Source organism: Cololabis saira, chromosome 14 (assembly GCF_033807715.1).
Source record: "Cololabis saira isolate AMF1-May2022 chromosome 14, fColSai1.1, whole genome shotgun sequence".
NCBI classification, from domain to species: Eukaryota; Metazoa; Chordata; class Actinopteri; order Beloniformes; family Belonidae; genus Cololabis; species Cololabis saira.
Window position 1 is genome coordinate 2802568 of NC_084600.1, and position 22640 is coordinate 2825207.

At 45.2% G+C, this 22640-nt stretch overlaps 1 protein-coding gene across 4 annotated transcripts in view; it reads left to right on the top strand.

Moving 5' to 3' along the window:
* Window positions 1-22640, top strand: part of jakmip2 (janus kinase and microtubule interacting protein 2) — a 65409-nt gene that overhangs the window by 22625 nt on the left and 20144 nt on the right. For 2 of the 4 annotated variants that reach the window (XM_061739412.1, XM_061739414.1), the window contains exons 2-11: window positions 3608-3855; window positions 4052-4306; window positions 4401-4643; window positions 7139-7363; window positions 7839-7937; window positions 9203-9349; window positions 9455-9595; window positions 21030-21080; window positions 21184-21306; window positions 21465-21593. In XM_061739412.1, coding sequence (XP_061595396.1) covers window positions 3727-3855; window positions 4052-4306; window positions 4401-4643; window positions 7139-7363; window positions 7839-7937; window positions 9203-9349; window positions 9455-9595; window positions 21030-21080; window positions 21184-21306; window positions 21465-21593 — 1542 coding nt within the window. In that variant the 5' untranslated portion in view covers window positions 3608-3726. The remainder of the gene's footprint in view (window positions 1-3607; window positions 3856-4051; window positions 4307-4400; window positions 4644-7138; window positions 7364-7838; window positions 7938-9202; window positions 9350-9454; window positions 9596-21029; window positions 21081-21183; window positions 21307-21464; window positions 21594-22640) is intronic. The other 2 variants (XM_061739413.1, XM_061739415.1) reach the window with 1 other exon arrangement.

Below are 22640 nucleotides of genomic sequence, written 5' to 3' on the forward strand. Positions count from 1 at the left end.
AGAAAGTATGGTTGGTTTTGTAAATCAAGGTGAACGTGTACGTCCGATATTTCTTTCTGATTTCTATCACTCAGGGCAGACCAAAGACAATTAATGCAAACAACAGCCTCCAAAATTTCAAGAAAGATAAATCAACACCTCGCTTTAGGAACAGTAACAACATCAGACTGCCTTTCTTTAATGGAGCCCAGGATTTTATTCAAATTCAAAAAAAAGAAGAAAAATATGTGTCAAATTCATTTGAGGGACTAGCAGTACTCGAGTTGTAAAAAAAAAAACAGGGGGGATGGTGGATTTTTTTCATATTCAATTCAATTCAATTCAATTTTATTTATATAGCGTCTAATACAACAAAAGTTATCTCTAGATATGGGGACAGATAATTTGTGCTGATTACAAATAATATAATATATTACAAATAATAGCAGTGACCAAAACACCTGCAGAAATACTGCAGGAATGACATAGCAGCAGTTAAATGCAGCCTTCTGTAAGCTTTAAATATCCACTGGGCTTACATCAAATACATCAAAACACAACAATAAAAAACACTTTTCTGAACTTATCAATATGACTCTGTCCTTTACAGAATAAGTAACATGGATCACTGCAAAAACTCAAAATCTTAACAAGAATATTTGTCTTATTTCTAGTTAAAATGTCTCATTTTAATAAAAAAAATCTCATTACACTTAAAACAAGACTCATCACTGGAAAAACCAACAATTTTCACCTGTTTCAAGTAGATTTTCACTTAAAATAAGTAGAAAAATCTGCATGTGGAACAAGATTTTTTTGCTTGTAGAAGATAAATCTTGTCCCATTGGCAGATTTTCCTATTTATTTCAAGTGAAAATTTACTTGAAACAGGTAAAAATTGTAAAAAAAAAAGTTATTTTTCTGGTGTTATTTTTCTGGTGATGACTCTAAATGTTGAAATAGCTGTAAAACCACATTCATTGATGAAATGACATAAGGGATGGAAAGGAGGGATGATTTGGACCGTTTTTATTTCAGGGCGCCATCCCCCCTCAACTCGAGTACTGGGGACTAGTGTGTAATAATCAAAGAAGAGTAAAGCTTAGATGGTGAGAGGGAGCTTAGGGTGCGTGCGTGCGTGTGTGCGTGATATGACATGACAGAGAGACTGAGCATCCTTGTGCTAACTGGAAAATCTGGCATCTGTTGGGAAAAGGCCGGTTTGTGAAAAAGCACAGAACAGAACAGTACTGTACAGATGCCGTTTAATATAGTTTCTTCCATTTTTTTATTGTTTTGCAATCATATTTGCATGTGATTTCTGTTTCTGAACCCAGAAATACCCTGCAGTATCAAATATCCGTAAAATTAGGTTCATATTGCCAGACAAAATTTAATCTGGAAAATGTAATTTGACAATTTGTGCTGGTTTTTTTTTAATGACCTGTTTTGATGACACAAGCTTATTCTTTGTTTATATATCAAACTTACTTATTAACTATAAAGGGCCTTTCTGAAGACGCTGATCATGATCTTACACTCAGGATGTGGCTTTAGGGTCCACCGCGTGGGGTACACCGCTGAACACGCTGAACTTTCTTGGTAACTTGTGGAAGAGTTTCCTTGAAATTTAATCTCTAAGGGCATGGACTCCGAAGGATTTTACAGCTCCAACCCACAAACTCTGACATTAATAGTTTTAACTGACTCATTTGTACAAATATCAGGTGGATTATTGTAAAAATCAGAGCAGTCTTGCTGCCCCCAGAGGAACTTTAGATAATTGTTTATCTTTATATCTATGACCATCATCTGGACAGAATTGTACATGTAGCACGGCGCGTGCTACGGGGGCCCGACCGACAGGATAGAGAGGACACGGAGTTTTGTGCAGAACCCTTTATTTGTCAAACACCGCCACACGTGCACAAGCACAGCTCCAGCAGCTCCTCCAACATCAGCAGAACCACCAGTCTCAGCAGCAGCTTCTCCTCTTATAAGGCTGGCAGGGTGGAGAGGTTGACGGGCCACACCTGTGTCCCGTCAGCCTGAGTGGCTGCAGCTCCTCCACTCTGCCACAGTACATTTTTGAAAAACGTTCATAGAGATGAATATCTGCAAAATCAATTTCATCACTGTTAGAAGTTAAAGCAGCACTATGTAACTTTTCCACCTTAATATCATATTTCCCGAGTCATTGTGATGGTACATCAACTTCCAACAGGTTTAATGAACCTCTGTCATGGTCTGAGGGGTCTGTATCGCCTTCACTGGCACTATGTAACTTTGAGGAGCATGGTAGGAACCCTGCCACACTAAAAAACTACACATTTTTACGGCTTTGACTGCTTTACAGCATACGGCACTTCCCCCTCCTTCCCGATTCGTAGTCGAGACGAAAATGGGCGGGGCTTGGATCGCAGAGCTCAGGAGAAGCTGGTAACCCGTTGCTGTGTTGTGGCTGCAGCAGCTCCACACACAACAGACGTGGGGAAAAGATCCTAATGGTTTAACTTTTCCCCGCTTTCCTGCTCGGAGGCAGAACCACGGAGGCCGAGTATCTGAGATAACAAAGAGTCGTCGGCTCGGTTGGATCGCGGCTGTAAGACGACCAAACATAACGTTCCACAGTAAACCACAAACAAACACTCACACAGACCGGGGTCGGATCAAAACACGGGTTTTATTCCCCACTTCTCCAGCTAAACGCAGTTGCTGGCCAGCTCTCTGCTCTGCGATTAACCCCAATCTTCAGATAAAACTAGTTTGTTGAGGAAAAAATATTAACTCTATTTGTAGCTGCAGAGGAAAAAAATAATCTCACGAGGAAAACAAAAGTATTGCTCACGCCTCGGAGCCTCTTCAGCATAATATAGTTGTCAAAAAAGAAAAAGAAAAAAGTAAGAGTAATACAAAACATGTACTGTATGTTATACTATTATACAAATTTATTGAAACACATGGCGAGTCAAACATTTACCAAAGCAGCTGCCAAACACTCCTAAACAAGGTAGCCTAAGACGTGGGTTGTGCAGAACTGCGGCAGTAAATCCTCATCGGAGTTCCACTCTTTGATAGGGATTTCCTATGAACCCAAACCGTTAATAATCATTATTTTCTCCATATACCGCTCCCTGGCTTACTTTTTTAAGGTATCCCGGTAAATTCCAGTACCTTTTCTAGCAGTTTAACATCTTTTTTTTTGCGTCCGTCTGTTCACTTGGTGAAACAGAAAAGTAGTTTTGAAAGTCCGTCCCGTCTTCATTCCCTATCAAAACAAATGCACGCGACGGGGACAGGAGTTTTCCGGCAGTACGCGCTGGTGCTCATGGGAAATGTAGTGTTCTTTCTGGTAAAGCAGTACCGCTTTTGTCCAAAGGAGCCGCCAAACTCAAAAAAAGCTGAAAGTTACATTGTGCTGCTTTAAGATGTAAAAAAAAGATGTTGAACATTTCATTTCATTGAACTATAACTTGAGAGTTTGAAAAGTAAACTCCTTCTTCCTGCACGGACGATATTTCACTGGTTTCAACCTCTTCACACCTTATTTTGGTATGAACGCGTCCACGAACCCATGCAGTTCTTGTCCTCTCACTGTCTGTTGTGTTTTTTCTGTCTGCCCACCCAGCCCTTGTGTCTAAAAGGAGAATGAAGAGGAGGAGGAACTGGAAACCTCAGGAGCCCTGTGAGAAGTTTCTGTGAAGTTTCAATGAACGCATCGGAAGAGCTTTCCTAGTGTTTAACTCAATGGCTAAGAAAGGCCGCGCGAAGGGCGAGAAGCCCGAGGCCCTCATTTCTGCCTTGCAGGCGGCCAACGAAGATCTCAGGTCCAAGCTGACGGACATTCAGATAGAACTGCACCAAGAAAAATGCAAGGTACAGTACAAAATCAGTGCTGTTTCTTTGGAAAGCATTTCATAGAAATGTTGAATTTAACGTGTTATTATAAACTTAATGATTGTAAAAAGGGAATTTGAACACATGAACTGACAGTGGAATACCCAGAATGCAGTCCTTGGTATGTGAAATGATTTCATCCCCCTCTCTTCTTCCTATTCTGTTTGTCTGAAAGGTGACGAAGCTGGAGCGGGACAAGGTGCAGGAGGTGAAGCGAGTACGGGAGCAGGAGCAGCATCGCCACACCGCCATGCTCACAGAGCAGCGAGCCAAGTGGCATGAGGAGAAGCAAAAGGAGCTGCAGGCTCTCAGGGAAAACCTGACCCGGCAGCACGAGCAGGAGCTGGCCCGCCACGCCAAAATCAAAGAGCAGGAGAACCAGAGGCTCAAAGCTGCGCTCAGCGCCATGAGAGATGGCAGCGGGGAGAAGGTGAGGGCATGGGAGAAGATAGAAGGTGTGGTTTTGTGGCAGTTAAGCCAAAAACCCTCCCCAAATCTGACTCTTTGTGCCATTGGCTCTTCAGGTGCGTACTGCACTCACCCTGGAAGCAAAAGAGGAGGCGCGGCGCTTCTTTGACGTGGAGAGGGTGAAGCTCCTGCAGGAGATCGGCGAGCTGAAGTCCACCAAGAAACAGACGGACGAGGCTCTCAGCAACATGATCCAGGCGGACAAGATGAAGGCCGGAGACCTGAGGGTGGAGCACCAGCAGCACCAGGAGCAGATATCCAAGATCAAGTGGGACTGTGAGAAGGACATTCGCAGACTGGTACGCACTATGTGACTACGTAAAGCCGGAGGGGCACAGTAGGAGTCAAGTTAACAGTTTCACCCTTTTATTTGGCTCATAAGTGTGAGCGCTGTTCCAGTAATCAAGAGTTATTAATAATTTTATTCAACAATTATTAATAATTAATAAAGTAGACTATTTATCAAATTGAATTATCAAAATGATTTAATCCTTGTGGGGTACCACCTGGTTTTCCAGGAAAAATGATAACTTTCACAGCAGAAATCAGTCTCAGAAATAGGTATTATTCCACCAGAACACAATAAAGGGCTGTTATTACTGGTGAATAATGTTGAAGGCGTTACAGTTCGACTCCAACTCTGTCAAACAGCCATTGTGACCAGAATTTGTATAAAACACAAACGAATTCTCATTAAAATCAATCAGCATTTATTCACATCCAGGTGCCAAGCAGATGGAAACGCGACACCATTGAATAAATACTGAGGGCACACTACGTTAAAACATAAAACCATCAACTAACAAGAAAAACAACAATAATAAAAATGAAACATTAAACGTTAACTGCATAAATGGAACAGAAATCAAAAACAATAAAGACGTGATACAAACGTTCATCTACGGTTCAAAACAACGTGGCTGCACGTGGCCAGCAGGATGGCTGGGGCATTTAAAGATGGCGGCGCCCTCGCCACGCCACGTGCAATTGGATGACAAACACGGCGTTTAAAACGTGAATAACTGGCGGAAAATGGCGCCACAAAATAAACGAACACAATAATGATGATAATGATGATGATGCCGGTAGTTGCCGGCGTTGCACAGTAATACGAACAGTAACTTCATTAAACATAAATTCAGCTCTGAACCGCTCTAAATGAAACTGATCGCCCAGAGCACATAAAACCTCACGCCTCCTCTGGGTCTCCGGATCTGGGGCTGCGGGCTCTGTCGGTGGTGATCAGGTTACTGCTGGGGTTTTCTCGGTATTGGAGAGCTCTTTCGGCTCGGCTCCACCATGTGGCTCGGCTCGGCTCAGTCCTGCAGGGATCTCACGGGCAGATTAATCCTGCAGGGGTTCTCCAGGGCAGGCAGCCGCTCAGCTCTCTCTCCCGTTCCTACCTTGAAAAGAAAAGACAGTCTTTGCAACGTGCAACAGCCAGGTAGATCTCTCCGGATCTATGGAGCCTCTTGACGCGGCCTCCAGGCGCGCGGGGACAGTCCACTGTAATTAGGGCCGCCCCCGTTTCATCACCAAGGGGCGGGCTCACGGACGCGGGGGGTCTAGCTTTCGGGCTGATGTGGATGCGCTTCCGGAGGATCGGTCCCTCCTGGGAAAAAGAGCTCAAACAGTTACCGTATTAGGAGAGAGAGAGAGAGAGAGCTGTGGCGGTCCGGGGCCGCAGCTTCAGCGTGCGGATCCCCAGGCCAAGCTGGAACGAGGGGTGCAGAGAGTATGGGAGGCGGCAGTGGAGCAGCGCTCCGCTGGACCCCCCCCCCCCCCTCCCGGGGGGAGAGGCCGGCCTGGGATGTGCTTCTGGCACGGAGCCAAGAGCTGACGAGCTGCTCAGATGAAAGGTTGAGAGGAAAAGAGAGTTTCTGGGGCAACACAGAGATTGTGTCCTCCGCGCGCTGCGTGACGTATCCAGCGCCAGCCAGTGATTGGACGCGCGCCGCTTCCGGCGCCACCCCCCAAGGCTCGCTGGTCTTTGTAGTTTTCAAAGCGGCCATTTTGAGAGGCACATTAAAGCTGATTTCGGGTTGAGCCGCCTTTAAAGGAGCCGTATGTAAGAGCAATAATAAAACGAATCATAAAATGACCCCGATATGTCAACAGACATTTAAAAATCGTGTACACGCCGCTCAACAGTATTTTGAAAGTGACTGCAGTACCAGTTTTGGGCATTTCTTACACACGGCTCCTTTAAAGTCGAATACACATATTCAAAATGTCCATAAGCATTCATAAGTTCAGAGTTCACATGAGCACATGAACGGTAGCCCAATATAAGTCAAAAATTAGGTTCTCTAGAAATACATCTACATACTTCAACAGTGTAGCCAAGAAAGCTCTTGCTTTTCCCACTGTTAATGTTTCTTTTGTACTTCATATTCTGTGTTGCCACTTGTGCAGCATAATATTCATATTTTCATGATCATGTCTTTATAGGTCAACAGTCATTTTTTATTTTCATTCATGTTCTGCATGCAATTTTTATGATGTATTTTTTTTTTTATTTTATGATTTTGTATCCCCATAACTATATTGTTAAATGTTATTAGGTGGGGGCTCCTCATAAGCCTACTGGCTTGCTCGCTCCTCCCTGCACAGTTTCTTTTAACTGCACTTATTTGTGTGATGTTATTTTTATTGTATGTGCTAAATAAAAGTAAAACTAAACTAAACTAAACATCAAAATGAACTTTACTCTATCCTTCGGTCAAAACAAGGGATGTCCTGTCCGCCATTTTTCTCAGTTTGATCAATGTCCACATCTTCTTCTTCACTATAGGTGGATGAAATCAGGTCTAAAGATCGCACCATCTTCTCTCTGGAGAAGGAACTGGAGTCGACATCGGGCTACCTGCAGAAGCTGCAGCTCCAGAAGGAAGCGTTGGACGAGCAGCTGTTCCTGGTCAAGGAGGCTGAATGTGGCCTGGGAAGCCCCAAAAGAGAGATCCCAGGCAGAGCTGGAGACGGGGCAGAGCACTGCGGGAGCCCTGTAAGTACAGGAATGGTTAGTTATTTTAAACTTCAACATCATTTGAGAGAAGCAAGTTTATATGTAGAGCACACTTCATACACAAGGCAGCTCAAAGTGCTTTACAGCTACATAAAATCACAAGAAAGCAGACAAAATCATACTATAAAACATAAGAATAATCATCAATTAATTTATTCATGCAATCATTTCATCTTCTTCTACCCCTCGCTCCACATTTTTACTTTGCTGCACCCCTTAAATAAAACACTTTGGGATTATTTCAGCGGTTTCCTTCACAAACAACTGTACAAATACACAACTCCTAGCCCGATCATGGCATCATCATTTTAGCATCTGTCATTTTTGACTACCTCTTTCTTGAACATACTAATACATTATTTTGAGCTTTAATTACAGTAGATTCGGGGTAGAGGTTTGGTTCTAATAAATACATTTACTTATGAAAATTGATCAATCACATAATAAATCGTTCACATTTTTGTTTCAGGACCTGAGAAGAAATCAGAGGCGAATGGCTGAACTGAACTCAACCATACGCAAGTTGGAAGACCGTAATTCGCTGTTGGTTGATGAAAGAAATGAGCTGGTATGAGCTGATGCTCTCCGTTAGAATTAAAATCAGCCTCTTAAAGGTATAGTCTGTAATGTTGGAGAGCTAGCAAGATTTGAAAGTGGCACCTCCTCTAAGCCCCGCCCCCTCCTCCCCCTCCCGTCAGCGCTCCGTCCAAAGCCATGCCCCCACAAACTTTGGGGAACGCGCATTTGCAGGAGTCGAGTTTTCCAGGACATTTGGACAGCACATTTTCAACAAAACTACCCCATGTCTCATTCACCTGTAAGCAAGGCCGGTTTTAGAGGGGGGGACAGGGGTGGGCTGTGCCCACCCAAACGTGCGTCCTGTCCACCCAATAAAAGTTATGGGGATCCTTTATTTTTTTATAATTTTATTTTTTATAAATGTAAAAAAATATCACAGAATATCTGTACCGTTTCATTTTTAGACACAACAATGAGCGCATAACGCAAAAGTTGTGTCTCGGTGGAGGGACCCGATGTCCCAGCAAAATGAGACAACAGAGAAGAGTTCAGAACAGCACACAGAGCACACACTGAAGGCTGATTTATGGTTCTGCGTTACACCAACGCAGAATGGTGCGCGTCGCGCGTACCCTACGGCGTAGCCGTGGCACCAGAGCCTGCAGGGCACCGCAACACACCGCCACCCGCACCGGCGCTCTCCGCCCACGCCGGGATGGAGACGCCTCCATCCCCACGGACCCCCATACTGGGGGTCCGTGGCAGATCCACAGTAGCGGACAACCTGCGCCGCAGAATCGCACTTTGGCTTTCTTTTTTTAGCCTTTTTAGCAGGGCGAGCCGTTACAAGTAACGCTGGAGGTGGTATTTTTGGCTGCGTTTTCTCTCCCATTCTTCAGCTAACGTGACTCGAGTGTTAAGTTTTCCGGCAAGATTTTCGACGTGACGAGTGCGTGCATGGGACAGAGGGGGGCGTGGGCGGGACTTAAAATGAAGGCATCTGATTGGTTCTTTCCCCCCTGCCAATCCTCTGGTCCTCTGACCAATCCGTGCCACTCGGTGCGCAAAAAACAGATTGGTCAGAGTTTTTACAGGATTAAAGCTGTCAGAGAGGTCAGATTTTTTTCTTTCCTTTTTCTGAACACATTATTCACTGGCTACTCTCAGGATGGAAGGACCATTTCACCCAGTATAACAATAAATGTTTTTGAATACGATTACAGACTATACCTTTAACTACTGTCCCTGGGTTATCTCTTTGATGGCCTGTTTCTTTTGTGGCAAGGTTTGATTCCCTCTTCTTTCCTTCCCCAGTTGAAGCGAGTGCGTGAGTCAGAAAAGCAGTGCAAGCCCATGCTTGATAAGAACAAGCTGCTGAGTAAGAGGAATGATGACCTGACGCAGTCTCTGCAGAAGCTGGAGAACAAGCTGAAGAGCCTGACGAAGGAGAACCTTGAGATGGTGAGGGCCGTCGCGTGAGCGCCGCGGTGTAGATAACTGCTGCTTTGCAGTCGGATGTTGTGACCTCGGGCGCCTGCTCTGTCTTTACTGTGTTTCCTGCTGCAGAAAGAGCGGATCAGCTCCCACCCTCCTCTGAAGAAGCTGAAGTCTCTGAATGACCTGGACCAAGCCCACGATGACCAGGAAATAGCCTTTCTCAAGCTCCAGGTCCTGGAGCAGCAGAGCATCATCGACGATCTGACCCGAGTATGTTTGGTTATATCTGGATCTGTCGTGAATATTCAGTGAAAATGTGTGTCATTTCCTAGTTTGAACCACCCACCAGGAAATTATTGAGACCGTAAACGGTCAGTTTTGATACCAAAATGACGATTTAAGATGTTTTTTGTTTTAAAAAAAAAGAAGGAAAATAACTGCTTAGACTGCGGACCCCGCGACCCGGTGTTGTGACAATTTCTGCTACCTGCAGAGAAATGCTACTTTGTGGTTCTGCGCATGCGCACAGTCGATTTTCAAAGCTTGATTGCCACGCCCATCATTTAAAATTAATAACATGGATAATATGGGATGTTGAGTATTTGATCCTTCAAAATACACTACCCATGACATGAATTGCATTACACTTTGTGAACATTATACGATAAAGAGAACAAAAAAAAACAATTCTATCGCTTTATTTGATATTCATTCAGTCATTCGTCTTTATTTAACCAGGCAGGTCATTAAGAACATTCTTATTTACAATGACGGCCTGGAAAGAGACAAGGACCACTTGGGGGGAAAGGAAGTGGTTTAGGGAGTAAAACACAGTAGAATTGTAGCTCTGCAAAGGTAGAAAACCATTAGGGAGCAAAAATGGCAGAACACCGTTCCTGGATCAAGCACATGAAAAAGGATGGATGGATGGATGGATGGATGGATGGATGGATGGATGGATGGATGATAGATGGGTCCATAGGTGGATGGATGGATGGATGGATGGATGGATGGATGGATGGATGGATGGATGGATGATGGATGGATGGATGGATGGATGGATGGATGGATGATAGATGGATGGATGGATGGATGGATGGATGGATGGATGGATGGAGTGATGGATGGATGGATGGATGGTGGATGGATGGATGATGGATGGATGGATGGATGGATGGATGGATGATAGATGGATGGATGGATGGATGATAGATGGATGGATGGAGTGATGGATGGATGGATGGATGGATGGATGATGGATGGATGGATGGATGGATGGATGGATGGATGGATGGATGATGGATGGATGGATGGATGGATGGATGGATGATGGATGGATGGATGGATGGCTGGATGGATGGATGGATGGATGGATGGATGGATGGATGATGGATGGATGGATGGATGGATGGATGGATGGATGATGGATGGATGGATGGATGGATGGATGGATGGATGGTGGATGGATGAATGGAACGATGGATGATGGATGGATGGATGGATGGATGGATGGATGGTGGATGGATGAATGGAACGATGGATGGATGGATGATGGATGGATGGATGGATGATGTAAGGATGGATGGATGGATGAAACGATGGATGGATGATGGATGGATGGATGGATGGATGGATGGATGATGGATGGATGGATGGATGGAGTGATGGATGATGGATGGATGGATTGATGATGTAAGGATGGATGGATGATGGATGGATGGATGGATGGATGATGGATGGATGGATGGATGGATGGATGGATGGATGATGGATGGATGGATGGATGGATGGATGATGGATGGATGGATGGATGGATGATGGATGGATGGATGGATGGATGGATGGATGGATGGATGGATGATGGATGGATGATGTAAGGATGGATGGATGATGGATGATGGATGGATGGATGGATGGATGATGTAAGGATGGATGGATGGATGGATGGATGATGGATGGATGGATGGATGATGTAAGGATGGATGGATGGATGGATGATGGATGGATGGATGGATGATGGATGATGGATGGATGGATGGATGGATGGATGGATGGATGGATGGATGGATGGATGGATGGATGATGGATGGATGGATGGATGGATGGATGGATGGATGCAGAGCCGTCTGGGAGATTTGCGAGGCCCTGTGCGAAATGGTGCGGGGGGGCCCTCGCGCGTGAGCGTAGCGAGCGCGCGCGAAATTTTGGGTTTTTTTGGGTCGGATCGGGTGTCTATATGCGCAATTTTAACTCTCCAATTAGCAAAATACGGGATACCTTCCCCTGCCTCATCATCATTTGACTTGCCTCGACGTGGGGCCCCACGGCTGCTTGAGACCCAGTCGGATCGGTGATTTTTCTAACAAATTTATCAAACGAGCCTTTCAGAGAGGCATTAAACTCTTCCATTTTCTTTCGTTTTTTCTTTTTTCATCCCCTGATGGAAATTTCCTGAATCTTTCTTGTTCTCTCGACATTGTGTGACAGTTTGTTACACACTCCACCGTCTGGATCAGAGCACCTTGTGTCTGCGCTTGGTCTGACGCAGTTGTATTGAACAACTGACACGCGCATCATTGCACATATATTTTATTGATATGCACAGACTAGTACACATTTAGGTCTGTAATGGAATGTGACTGTTGATATTTATAAGGGAAAAAACGAAAAAAAAAACGAAAAAAAAAAAAAAAATTTTTTTTTTTTTTTTTTTTTTTCAAAAACGGCCCATAGCGCGAGGCCCCTTGGGGCGCGAGGCCCCGTGCGGTCGCACGGTTCGCACACCCCTTGCGGCGGCTCTGGATGGATGGATGGATGGATGGATGGATGATGTAAGGATGGATGGATGGATGGATGGATGGATGGATGGATGGATGGATGGATGGATGGATGATGAATGGATGGATGGATGGATGATGGATGGATGGATGGATGGATGGATGGATGGATGGATGGATGGATGGATGGATGGATGGATGATGGATGATGGATGGATGATGGATGGATGGATGGATGATGGATGGATGATGGATGGATGGATGGATGGATGGATGGATGAAAATAACTCATTTTTTTTTACATTTCCTGCATGTGACTAAACACATTAGCTTTAGTTAGTACTGTATACAGATATCTATGATCTATAAACCTGCCTGACTGTCCAGAAAAGATGGTTGTATCCTCCTGTTTGTGAAGTAGCAGGCCCCACGTCTACCACACCACCAGCAGTAACTCCATTATATTGTCGTACAGACATGCACATGAGAAGCATATACAGAAAATGTTCACGTTACAGTCACATCTGGGTTTGTTTAAATCTCATCTCATTAAATATGAACAACAAATATCCTAGAGTTTCTTTTTTCCAGACAAAGTTCCGACTTCTTACCTTCCGTTCTAACGTTTTGGCGGTTCTCCCGCCTTCCTCAGAGTGTCACGTGATGGGAAGTGACAACGTCCTTATCAGCGGTTTTTACTATGAGGGCGTGGCCGACCTGCCAGGTTTGACAGGTCGGCCACGCCCCCCGCTGGTCGGCCACGCCCCCCGCTGTCCTCCCGCCGCTCCAAGATGCTGGTCCATGTGTGAGAGAGCATGTACGCTCCCTCATCCCTGTTCATCGTTTGTTGTCCTTGTTTCCTTATTTCTATGGAGGTGTAAAAACTATAGTAGTAATAGTAAAAACAGCTGATAAGGACGGTGTCACTTCCCATCACATGGGAGAACCCCCGAAACTGTCAGATTGAAGGTAAGAAGTCGGAACTTTGTCTGGAAAAAATAATCTTTAGGATATCTATCTGAAGACATAATGAACACAATAGAACTATGAACAACAGATTTGAGCCTATAACCCCTGATAGTAGGGGGGCCTACTCATCAGATTCTGATGCTGGTGATTTTGGAATGTTAATTTTTGTAAACTTGCATATCTTTATTCTTGGGGGTCTCAGGATGCCAAAAAAACATGTTTACAATTTTTTAGGTCAAGTTTAGCATGTGTAATTAGCATAATTAGCTAATTAATTGCCAAAAACGGAAATGACAGTATCTTTGTATAGGTAACATATACAGATGTTCTAAGAGTCTAAATCCATGTTTGTAATGACCAGGGGCCTCATCTATAAAGCTTGCTTGCGCAGAAAAAGCGCCTGAAAGTTGCGGAAGCCACCTTCTACGCAAATCCTCGGATCTAAAAAGAAAAAACTAACCGAAAAATCTGCTTATCTTTACGGCAACCCTCACCCTCCCGTAAGAATTTACTTAAGACACGGGGACCTGGCGAGGCAAGGTTTGAGGTGGTGAAATGAAGCCAGATTCATGTCATACTCTTAATAATGTCATCACACATCACAACATATGTCAGGCTTAAAATAATAAAATAATAAAATAAAATAAAATAGCGCTGATCGTGTCCCTCTGTGTGTGAAGCTCAGTCAGTCAGGACTCTGCTGCTGCTGGAGCTGCAGCTGCGGTGACACGCGGGGAACCTCCTTCACCGCTTTAGGACAGAACAAATGAGGGGCTGCGTTTAGGGAGCCCCACGGAGCCCCTCATTTCTTCCCTAAAGGGACTCAGATTTTTTTTCATATATATGAGTTTTACGCGCGCGTGAAACCTTTATGTGCAGGTGTATGGTGCCTAAATTAGGGTCCCGCGTTAAAACGACGCAGAGCCTACGGCGTAGGGTACGCGGCGACGCGCACCTACGCCGTAGGCTCTGCGTTAAAGGAACGCAGAACCATAAATCAGCCCTGAGCAGCTCTGGGGGGAGGGAGGAGGAGGGGGAGCGGGGCTGCGGGGCCGTTTTTTTTAATTTGCAATTTAAGGCTGAGCCTACCGTTAGTTTTTAAACTTTAAAAAGTAAGGGGAAAAAAAACATGATTTTGAAAAGACAGGGGGACGTGTGTCCCCCTGTTGCGCCGGGGAACTCACGGCGTTTAGCGCAGCAACGGCGTGCTGCCACTCACTCGCTTTATTTTATTGTATACTATTTATATACTTATTCTAACTTTTACTGTGACCACCAAATAATGTGGTTTTCCTGTCCTCCACATCATCTACAACATCTAGGTCTCCGTGAAAGTCAGTGTCACGGTGGCTGCTACTTCTCATTCATTATGACGCCAAACTATGGATCTGCGCCAAACAGGCTGCAGAAAGCCACTGCGCATGCTCAGCAGGCTCATCCATATGCATTTCTGGGCGTGTAAAGGGGCGGGATATGAAGCGGATTCAGCTACGCAACCTTCCAGCTGGACTGCGTGGAAGTCTGCGTGCACATGGTTTTATTGATCCGGATTTTTTTTTGCGCCCGGCATTTTCGGCTTTTGAGCGTACGTGCACTTTTAGTATGAATCCTACGCAGTCCATTTTAAATGAGGCCCCAGGAATTCAACTGTTACCACTGTGAAGTCATACCACATTTCATAATCTGAATATGCACGTGTGAAAGAGAGTGTGAAAGAGAGTAAAAACTCCACCACCGAACGATTCCTTCGATTGAAGCATGTGATCAAGTCATCTTTGAATCCTTTCACATATGATGGCAAAGACCTACCCAATATCATCACAAAAGTTGTGATGCCACCCCATGTGGAGAAAGATGTATGTAGCCAAGAAGAAATTGGCCAGCAGAACTATGTTGCTTTTGTGAATGATCGGATTAACAAAAATGAAGTTAGTGTCTGGGCCAGAATGAAACTGAAGACGTGGAAGAGTGCAGGAAAAGTGGTGAAGCACAAGCTCGCTGACCAGGTGGTGGAATTGAAGGATGACAGGTCACTGTTTGCTCGAATGCTGATTGTGGCTTGATCACGGCCAGAGATCAATCTCAATGAAGCCATTGGCCAGCACGAATTCACTGCCAAACCACGTGCCCTCTTTACAGTGACTGGTGACCTGCGGCCCTGCACAGACAAGAGCAAGCTCATGACCATTCTCGAGGGGCTGCCGAATGAGAAGATCACTGGTGATGTTGGTGTTGATCAGCAACCACAGAATGCTATCACTGACAGTTGTCCCCTGCCAGCTAAGAGTGTAACTGTCATAGATGGAATGGCACTTGTACAGGCAATGGGAAAGCCACCATGGATCAAAACATGTTCCCAGTGGGCTGACCACTTCATAGCCACACTGGACAGGAAGACCAAGGACCATAGTGAGATTCATGTAGTGTTTGACCGCTATGATATTGTATGTTCACTGAAGGAGGCAACACGCAAGCGACGTCAGGGTGGCAAGACTTGTACCACTTATCATGTGGAAGACAACACACCGATAGGGAAGGTGTCAGAAAAACAATTCTTGTCAAGTACTAGCACCAAGGATGAGCTGACAGTCTACCTTGCTAAGAAAGCCCTTGAACACTTCCAGGGGAAACCGAATGTTTTCATAATCACGTCAAGGCAGGATGTCAGCTCCAACTCTATAGATGTTAAACATCTCCACAGCTCACAGGAAGAGGCTGACACACGGATAATCCTGCACAGCCTGGATGCTGCACGAAGAGGAGCAACACAGCTCTACATTGAGTCCCCTGACACTGATGTATTTGTTCTTGCAATCCGACGGTACCATCAGCTCTGCAAGGACAGCTATTTTGTCACAGGTGTGGGGAACAAAAAACGCATCATCTCACCAGTAGTGCAGGCACTGGGCAAAACTAGGACTTCAGCCTTACCAGGTTTCCATGCCTTCTCTGGAGCAGACCAGACAGGTCATTTTGCTGGAAAGGGGAAGTTAACCTGTTGGCAAGCCCTAAACAGGTGTCCTGAGGAGGTAATATCTGCATTTACTGCTCTCGGAGCTACAACAAAGCTCAGTCTTGATACTGAAAAAAAGATTGAAGCATTTGTTTGCCAGCTATATGAGCCTGGAACAAATCTTGTGGACGTTAGTGAGCTAAGATGGAGGTTATTTACAAGAAAACAGTTAGAGTCAGAGAAGCTTCCACCTACAAATGGAGCATTGCACCAAGCAATTGCCCTTGCACATTACCAGGCGATGGTATGGGATCAGGACCACATCCCTAACCCACAGATGCCCCCAGCAACCGAGTATGGATGGGAGACTGATGGAGATCACCTGGTCCCAGTCACGACAAGGGATCCCCCAGCCCCAGGAACAATTACTCAACTGATCAAATGTGGCTGCAAGAAATCCAAGTGTGTGTCACATTGTTTTTGTAGATCGCAAAATTTGAACTGCTCTGAGTTGTGCATGTGTGGGGCAGATGAAGAGGTCTGTGATAATGTCAGTAAGGCACTGTTGGGGATTGATGATGATGATGATGAAGATGGAGACCCTTTGATGTGAATGTGTTTGAAATCATTGTGTAAATATTAAAATGATGTGATAATTCTGTGACCATTTGTCATGTTCGTTATTTTATAAACGGTTTGATAATTAACATAAAGCTAAAACATTTAGCTGTTTATGGTTTTGGTTTGATTATAACAATTATTACATAGTCATATGGTGTATGATTTATTTATAGGAGGATAACAATCCTTAAGAGTCTGTGAGAGGCTTACTAAACATAATAAATACAGCAATTTGCTGATTTCCACTTAGTTTTTGCATAATCTATGCTAATTATGCTAATTAAGAAAGGTTGTATGACCTCACAGTGGTAATAGTTGAATTTCTGGTCATCACAAACATGGACTTTGTCTCTTAGATCACTTTTATAAGTTACCTAGAAGCGACGTTATCGTCATTTCCGTTTTTGGCAATTAATTAGCTGATTATGCTAATTACACATGCTAAACCCGACCAAAAAAATTGTAAACATGTTTTTTTGGCATCCTGGGAACATAAAGAAACAAGATATACAAGTTTACAAAAATTAACATTCCAAAATTGCCAAAAGTAGTAGGCCCCCCTACTATGATCTCAACCCACGCCACCTCCGTCCGCGGCCGACCCCTCCACCCTCCGTCCCCGCAGGCAGAGAGCCGTCATAAAGACGTCATAAAGACCCGCGCGGGGATCCTGTCACAGCCACCACCAGCTTTTCCTCGCTGCTTTTTACTGGAGCTCTAATTCATTTCTATTAAACTGGGCCGGGCGTTCTGCCTGCCCTAGATGGACTGCATAGGAATCGGCCACGCCTCGCCGCTTTCCACAGAGAAATGAACGGTTTCTTTGCAATGCGAGCAATCAGTGTAATGGATATCAGCAATAACAACCCGGAGTCCACTAGAGGTTGATGGTGATTGTGATGGAGGCCTGGCAGGTTTCCTACTCCTGCAGGATCCTTCACTAACTCCCTGTTGGGACATCAGGCAGAGCACTGGTGTTTATACAAAGCTTAAAGACATAGGTGCTTTTGTCTGTTAGAGTGATCTGGTTAAATTTGTTGCTTGTATTCATGGAGTACAACAAAAAACCCGTATGTGGCAGCCCATCTGAAATTTCGATTTCGTACATACCTACAGCACAAAAAAAGGAAAGGAAAATGACTCTATTTTACACTTAATTTGTGACCACAGCCAACATTTTCTCAACGAGAAACACAGTCTCAGCTTAACTCCTGTTTTTTATTTCCATTTAGAGAATTATGAAATTTGAGTGAAATAAAGTATGAAGCAGGTTTTTTTTTTAAAGTTTTTTTCGACAGGGCCTAAGCACGTAGTTTACGTGGCCCACAGTCAGACCCAGCCCTTACTCTGATTGGACCGCTTTCCTGAATAGAAAAATACATTAATGTCAGGCAAGGAAATGTACAAAAAAAAAGAAAAGAGGAATTTCAGGCAGACTAACTTTTGGCTGCTTATGTAAGAGACTTGTCGTATCTTAAGTCATTTGTGAACTTTTCCTCTGTAAAGGACTTCTCCCTAAGTCAGGTTTTCCTGATCATTTTTCTGCTTAACAGTTAGATGGGATCTGTAAGTTAGGAAGTGTATGTAATGTGGACTCTGGAGGACAACATGGAGACCGTACGGGGACGCGCCCCGTACGGTGCGTGTCGCCGCGTACCCTACGCCGTAGCGCTCTGCGTTGGTGTAACACGGAACCATAAATCAGCCTTTAGCTATTTCTGCCATTCTGTGTGGCGATAAATGAAAAGATTAGACAACGCCGTGATTGGACAAGGAATTGGCTGGGCAGACGTGGGAAATGCGGTCTTTTTTTTCTGCTATTAAAACATGATTTGTAATGTGAATATACAACACCTTAAAATACAAATAATAGTTTTTGACGTGACATCAGAGATTGCGCATGCTCTCTGCGAAAGGATGAGTCCAATTGGGTCGTAGCTGCTTCAACTGTGCGATTCCTTCACGAGGAGCGACCAGGATTTCAAACCCGTTTGATTTTCTTGCAAGCACACGATTTGTGATCGGGAGCTCGTCGTTAGGTGTTAATCTCTCGTTGTGAGGGGTTAATATCGTCGTTACCCCACGTTTACTGCACGAGGCACGACCAACGGTTGGGTCGAAATCCGGCCCGATCCAAAAAATCGGCTCAAAACGAACCGATAACCGCACAGTGTCTGCCCGGCTTTAGTGCTCTTTAATCTGGAAGTCAGTTTATACTCAACCAACATCAACTGGTGGTTATGAGACGGTCTCCACCGCTGTAGCTCAGGAAGAAGAAACACACTTACACCCGTGGATACGCTCCTGGGAAACGTCTCTGCACATATAGGGCCAAATCCACAAAAGGATTGCGCGGCTTTTGCGGCCGCTAAACCGGTGCAAATGAGACAAAAAGAGAGCGTCTAATTCACAAAGCACCTGCAAAGGGCGAATTGCTCCACAAACTGGCTGCCAAGCAAATAGTGGCAGTCTGCGCCGGTGCCATTTGCATGCATGCAAATTAGGTAATATTCATACATTCGGCGCAAAATTGCCCCCTTTCTATGCAAATAAGCCTCATTGCAAAAAGCGCCTAATTCACAAAGGCCAGCGCTATTTGCCACACGCAAAAATAGTGGAGCAAATACCGTGTTTCAGAAGCGTGTATTAAACTGCGCGCAAACTCCTCACTCCCCGTCTCTCTGTTTCTCTCTCTCTCTTCAATGTCATTCAAGCCTGTGTGATACTGAATGATATTAAGGGTGAAATCTACAGTCAGACATGACTGTAGACAGTCAGATCAAGTGGGGTTGTGGACTTATCTCGGATTTAAAAATAAAAATAACAGGACGGAGCTCAGGATTCATCCATACAGTAAGGGGCTGCTTTATTACAAACAATTCCACCATATAAACATATAAATCTAGAATGTGTGTGTTTAACAGCTGACCTGTAGGTGTGTGTAGCAAAACACAGAACATGAATTACCATTAGATCCTGATCTGGGACCTCATCTATAAAGCTTGCTTGCGCACAAAAAGGGCCTGAAATAGCACCGTACAGTGCGACACGCACTGTACGGTGCGCGTCGCCGTGTAACCTACGCCGTATGCTCTGCCAATTCCTTGTCCAATCACAGCGTTGTCTAATCTTTTTTCATTTATCGCCACACAGAATGGCACAAATTGCTAAAGCCTGATTTATGGTTCCGCGTTACACCAACGCAGCGTACGGTGCGCGTCGCCGCGTAACCTACGCCGTATGCTCTGCGTCGATTTAACGCGGAACCATAAATCAGCCTTGAACAGCACTGAGGGAGGAGGGAGGAGGGGGAGCGGGGCTCTTCGCACAGTGTCTTGAGGATTTACAGGCTGAGCCTACCGATAGTTCTTAAACTGTAAAAAAAAAAAAAACGGGGGGAGAGAGACAAAAGCATGAGTTTGAAAAGTGGGGGGGCATGTCCCCCCTGTTCCCAGTAGAAATTGCGCCCTTGCGCCTCACGGCGTTTTATTTTCACTCGCTTTATTTTTTATTTCTGCAGTTTTCATTATGGAGCAATCTGTGTGCTGAAATATGGAGAACACTGGAAACAGCTCCGCTCGACTCAGACAAGGGCAAATTGCACTCAGCTCCAAAACTTTATGGGCATGTTTGCGCTGGTATATCATTAGAGCAAAATCTTTTGTGAATAGGACCTTAAAGCGGGGCAAATTGCGGGCGCAGATGCGGAGCAATTCACAGCGCTATTTGCGGGCGCAATCTATTCTTTGTGGATTTGGCCCATAGTCTCTGTACGTCTCAGACAAGCAACACTCTAAGGTAAAAGTTTGCCTAATTTTGATGATAAAAAACATAAACACAAGCTTAAAATGAAGCGAAAACACCTGCTTCTAACGCGGGAGAGCCAGAGTCTGATTTGAGTGGCAGTGATGTCTACGTGCTGAAAGGAGGAGGCAGAAATCTTGAGCTACAGTTGAAATCAAAGAAACCGCCTAACTAATCACCCAGCATCCATCCCCGGGGGGTGGGGGGGGGTCATTATAATTCACTCTTGTCTTGTGATCCTGATGATGTTCCAGTTTGAACAAATATGCTACTTTAAATAATTATTGGAAATGATTAACAAGTTTGAGTGGAACCCGTAGCGTGCCAAATGGGGAGTTCAGAACACTCCCAACAACCAGAGTTCAATCGTTTTAAAGGGACATTTATAAAGCATCATGCACAAAGCATCAAAGTGTGTGTCAATCTTTTTAAGCTATAATAACATTTCTGCACATCCAGAGAACAACATTTCTTTTTGAAGTTTTTATTACTTGTTTAGATGTTGAAACTGTTTTTGATTTTTTTGGATGGGAGGATTAAAGACCATATATTATCTTTGGTCCTTTCTTTTTATTTCCAGGACCGTGAAAAACTTCTTAGAAAGAAAAGGCATAAAAGAAGACAAATAAAGGTAAACCACCGTCAACAGATAAAGTCTTACGTCTAGCAAATAGAGTATATTGATGGTTGGGTGTTTACAAATCAGGATTTGCTCTTACCTCGTCTCCCTGCAGAGACCCATTGTAGTAGACACCTTTTTTGGGTACGATGAGGAGTCGATGGATTCGGAGACATCGTCAGTGGCTTCGTATCGCATGGACAGAACCCCTGCCACCCCCGATGAAGACCAGGATGAGGTGAGAGCTTGTACTTTACAGCAATAGCTTAGAAGTATTGCACTGACCATATTCAACAAAGCTGTCAACGCAGTTCACGGTTTCCGTAGTTCTTAGCATCAAAATCATCAGTCAAAGTCCCGTGAAACGATAACCCCTCTCCTTATGTGCTGAACAAGGGTCTCGCCAACGAGGAATCTGAGTTGCGTTTCCGTCAGCTGACCAGGGAGTATCAGGCATTGCAGCGAGCCTACGCTCTGCTGCAGGAGCAGAAGGGAGGAGTTCTGGACGCTGAGATGGAGGCCAAGGTACGTGCACCGAGATGAATGAATGCACGCAGGTTGATGCTGATTTGACACCAAATCCCAAATCCCTACTTTCCTTCATTACCCGTGTGAGAGGCAAGTATAAAGACGTATCACTACGTCCATGATCAGGTCTAACTGCAGTTTGTTATCCCTAGCTCTGAAACAGGTGGAGTGAACTGGCTGCGTGAATGATTGGTTTTAATTTGTTTCTCCCATGAGAATCATGGGATGAGAATCAGCACCTCCAAAACCGAGGCCATGGTTCTCCACCGGGAAAGGCCTTCTCCGGGTGGGTGGAGAAGTCTCGCCTCAGGTGGAGGAGTTCAAGTATCTCGGGGTCTTGTTCGGGAGTGAGGGAACGATGGAGCGGGAGATTGACAGACGGATCGGTGCAGCGTCCGCAGTTATGTACCGGACCGTCGTGGTGAAGAGGGAGCTGAGTCGAAAGGCGAAGCTCTCGATTTACCGGTCAATCTACGCCCCTACCCTCACCTATGGTCATGAACTTTGGGTAGTGACCGAAAGGACAAGATCGCGGATACAAGCGGCCGAGATGAGTTTCCTCCGCAGGGTGGCTGGACGCTCCCTTAGAGATAGGGTGAGGAGTTCGGTCACCCGGGAGGAGCTCGGAGTCGAGCCGCTGCTCCTTCATATTGAGAGGAGTCAGCTGAGGTGGCTTGGGCATCTGTATCGGATCCTCCTGGACGCCTCCCTAGGGAGGTGTTCCAGGCATGTCCCTCCTCCCTAGGGAGGTGTTCCAGGCATGTCCCTCCTCCCTAGGGAGGTGTTCCAGGCATGTCCCTCCTCCCTAGGGAGGTGTTCCAGGCATGTCCTTCCTCCCTAGGGAGGTGTTCCAGGCATGTCCCTCCTCCCTAGGGAGGTGTTCCAGGCATGTCCCTCCTCCCTAGGGAGGTGTTCCAGGCATGTCCCTCCTCCCTAGAGAGGAGTTCCAGGCATGTCCCTCCTCCCTAGGGAGGTGTTCCAGGCATGTCCCTCCTCCCTAGGGAGGAGTTCCAGGCATGTCCCTCCAGGAGGAGACCCCGGGGA